General features: G+C 38.2%; 1 protein-coding gene across 1 annotated transcript; it reads left to right on the forward strand.

The window, feature by feature from the left end:
- Positions 1-2129: 2129 nt before the first annotated feature.
- LOC130048479 (complement C1q tumor necrosis factor-related protein 2-like) lies at positions 2130-3484 on the forward strand. The gene is made up of 2 exons (XM_056145271.1): positions 2130-2355; positions 3051-3484. The coding sequence occupies exons 1-2, from the start codon at positions 2130-2132 to the stop codon at positions 3482-3484; spliced, it is 660 nt and encodes a 219-aa protein (XP_056001246.1).
- The last annotated feature ends 291 nt before the right edge of the window (positions 3485-3775 follow it).

Here is a 3775-nt window from a genome sequence, read left to right on the forward strand (position 1 = left end):
GAATTTCGATCCCGATGTAAATTATTCACCCGTTGTATTTGACCACGCCCACTTTATCTTTTAGCCAATCACTTTAATGACAGTTTTTATTGTCTAATTTGCTATATAAAGCCATGTAGCTTACTATTCGGGGAAGTGAGACAGCTGGCCTTGCTAGTTACTCTTCTCCTTCCATTATTCCTATTTTGGTATTACGTTTTGTTCGTCTACTTTGCCCTTTTTACTTACTAATTTATTATATTATCTTTGGGTTGGGAGATTTCTTGATAGTTTCAAGGCTAAGTTTCTAGGCTTTAGGAGTGTGTATTTGTCACATTCATACTGGTAATAAATTCGTATTTAGTGTTATTTATCTTATTTTCATTTCTATTTGAATCTATTTCAAGTTTAAAACCATAGTGTAGTTGGGTCGTTTCGGAGTCGCCACTATAAAAAAAATAAATAAATAAATAAATAAAACAAACACAACGCGAAGTACAGACTATACGAACGCCAGACCTGCTACACTAGAAATACAAAGAGAATAATAGTCAAAAGCGCGTGTGTATAGGACGTCGCCTAAAAACAAAATTACTGACAACAGCAAGTCTTCTACGTTCTAAAATCAATGACCTACATGCAAAATTTCAGTCCAGACAGTTGAATTAGAAAAAAAAATCATAACAGCAAAGGAACCATAAATCTGTGAGATTTGTAGGCCGTGTCTTGTTAAAAGTTTAAGACACATGGAAACAGGTCACTGTAGATTCCAAACATTACCAGTCAGAGTTCATTATGTTGTGTGAGGAGAAAACAGTATCGCCGTAACCTAATTAGTCTGAAACCAACAAAATTCGTCACACCTCCACAATAAATCAACGAGGAGTTCTATTTCTAACTTCCTAACAGTGACAGTCTTGATAAAGAAATTCGAAGATGTTTGTGTCGAAAACAAATTCTAGTGTGTCCGAAATTATCTCAAGAACAAAGCGACACTCGAGCAAGACGCTCGGCATTCAGAAGAGAGAATCACAGATTTTAATTAAAATTAGAGCCCCTGTGTCGCGTTTCTGATTCACCTGCAGCTTTGGGCAACACTAAAATCATCTATATGTGATAATCAGTCCAGGGTTTGTAAAAAGGTTCGGCCGAAGTATTCAAAATCAAATATGCGAGAAAAAAGTAAGTTTGCACATAAATGCAGACCGAATTCGTTCAGATCACAATGCCATTAGCAGATACAGTCCACTGTCAGTGACCTTGGCAGGAGATGATCAGTTTTAATTTCAGGTTTCACAGGAGCTAACCAGTCTGAGTAACATTCACAGAACTGGTCATTCTCAATGACATTCGCCGTAGCTGCCCAGTGTCAGTGACAATGACAGAAGTTGAAAGGTCTCATTGTCATATTCGCAGAAACTGGCCATAGCCAGTGACCTTGGCAGGATCTGAAAACATGCATTCTGAATGACATTCATAAGAGCTAAGTAGATGACCAGTCTCAATGATAATCGCATGAACTGGTCACTGTCCGTGATATTGACAGGCACTGGCCACTAATTACCTACCATGAGTCAAATTAATTAACTCCCTTGAGGCAACTTATCCAAAATAACTGCCTTTGCTAACGGAGTTGTCCTTGGTCTTGAGTTTCATATTTACAATCTGCTACATTCTCTCACTGAATATCAGACATGTGATCAAAGGTTTCTTCTCCAAATAACCTACATCTATTGAAGTATACTAACATTTTGTTCTTATGTAATCCAACAAACATAGGTATATGTCACAATTTTGACTCGAGATAGGAAAACATCCTCGTCTTCAAACTGAACATTAACATATGGAAAAGAAACACAAACAAGAAATAACTTTCTTCACAGAGAAAGGACACAAACAAAACCATTCACACTCTACACGCTCACTAGCACACAAAACTCACACGCTCAAATTACATATGACAATAAAACAATGTATTTTGCTTTAAGATAGACAGTCTATTTCACAAAAACCCCGACCAGTATACAGGTAAGTAGAACGTTCATTGGTTCACTATAAGATGCGCACACATGATAAGGATACTTGCACATGTTGTTTATGTCACCACTTGGTATCCGTAGTTGTAATACGCATTACAGAGATTTCTCATTATGTCCCAGCTGTATAATACCCTGGTACATGTAGTAGAAGTAGAGTTTTGCATTGCCAGTAGTACAGGAACACTCACATGCAATGCAAGCAGACGGAACCAGTATATGGATTACGAGAATCGCCTCAATGAGTACACATCAGAGGTCACTGTCATTCCACACAGGAGGATTTCACACAGAAAAAATGGCACCATCAACACCCAGAATAAAACCACCATACAGGACAGTTTTATGACCACATAGGTTTTCACACAGAATAAACGACACCACTAACCCACAGAACGGTACCACCACACAGACAGTTCTATGATCACACAGGTCATTTATATGACCACACAGGTCCACACAGACATGAGTTGAACGCTCTCTGTTTGAAGGACACACCTTCTCGACGACTCGTGCTGAACCGACGCACCCTATAAAACTGGTTTAACAAAACACGTGCATAGTGTACCTTTAGTCTAGAATTGCAAACAAATACAGAAACATTTTCAAAGTGCCATAGATACAAAGCAAAAAACAAAACATTTACACTGTTTGAGGAACAGGCGGTTAAGTCGTGGCATGAGTTCTGTTTATTTAGTATCATTATACAAACATAGAATATTTATATATTCCATGTGTTTTGATTTCTAACAGAAAAATTCGCAACTAAATGCTGGCATATATAAGGTATTGAAAGCAGTTATCTTCACCTTTCATCTTCATTCAACATCATCCATGTTTGTATATCTATTAAGCTCATTGTTGATCGACAAGAGTATTACTCTCTGTTACCACACTCTTTGTAACACCACCCTCTGTCCTAAGCACCTGTTCTTGGTTTTAATTTGTGTCTCATTGTAGAATGTTTAATCCATTTTCTAGTCTTCCCACTTTGTGTCCAGCTGTAAAGTACTAATACAACACTATATTTTGTAGGTTCCGCTAGTAGAGAGGAACACGTGTCTTTCTCGGCGTACACAAATAAATCCCAGTCTGGACTCAATAAGAGACACATCATCAAATTTGAGGGAACGGTACTGAACCTGGGCCACCACTACCACCCAGAGGACGGTATCTTCATCGCCTCGGTGACAGGCGTCTATCTGTTTCACTGGACTATCAATAACTACTCAGATTATACACTTACAAATATATTAGTAGGCGGTAAAGTTATTTCTACCACTACCACGTCTGTATCGTCTGCAAATAATTCCGGATCCGCCATGGTGATTGTTACCGTGCAGAAGGACGAACATGTCTGGATACAGACCTGCTGCAATACTGCTAATGAGGTGGACGGAAATACACTCGGTCTGGATAACGCTTTCCAGTCCACGTTTTCGGAAACCTTACTTTTTTCAGTTGTATAAAATGCACAATCCTATAGAGAACCGAATGACAGTTCCCACTAAAATGGCAACCGTTTGCATCTCGACGGCAGAGTAGCGAAGTATTATAACGTTTGTTTAAAATGGTGTCCGCTATTTTACGTTTTTTTTTAAAAAGTGCTTAAACTATCGAAAAATATGAATTTCTTTTTATTTTAACAGCACTTGGAAGTGTGAGAGTGTTTCAAAAGATGCATTTAGCTTGACACGTGACATTTTAAAGGTAGTGAGTTCTACCTTACCTGATACGAAATCGTAAAGTTAACTGCAGCG

Source organism: Ostrea edulis, chromosome 1 (assembly GCF_947568905.1).
Source record: "Ostrea edulis chromosome 1, xbOstEdul1.1, whole genome shotgun sequence".
NCBI lineage: Eukaryota > Metazoa > Mollusca > Bivalvia > Ostreida > Ostreidae > Ostrea > Ostrea edulis.

Coding starts and splice junctions, on each gene's coding strand:
- LOC130048479 (XM_056145271.1), top strand. CDS start 2,130: ATGTCCCAGCTGTATAATACCCTGGTACATGTAGTAGAAGTAGAGTTT. Junction 2,356..3,050: donor TAAAACCACCATACAGGACA/GTTTTATGACCA, acceptor TATATTTTGTAG/GTTCCGCTAGTAGAGAGGAA.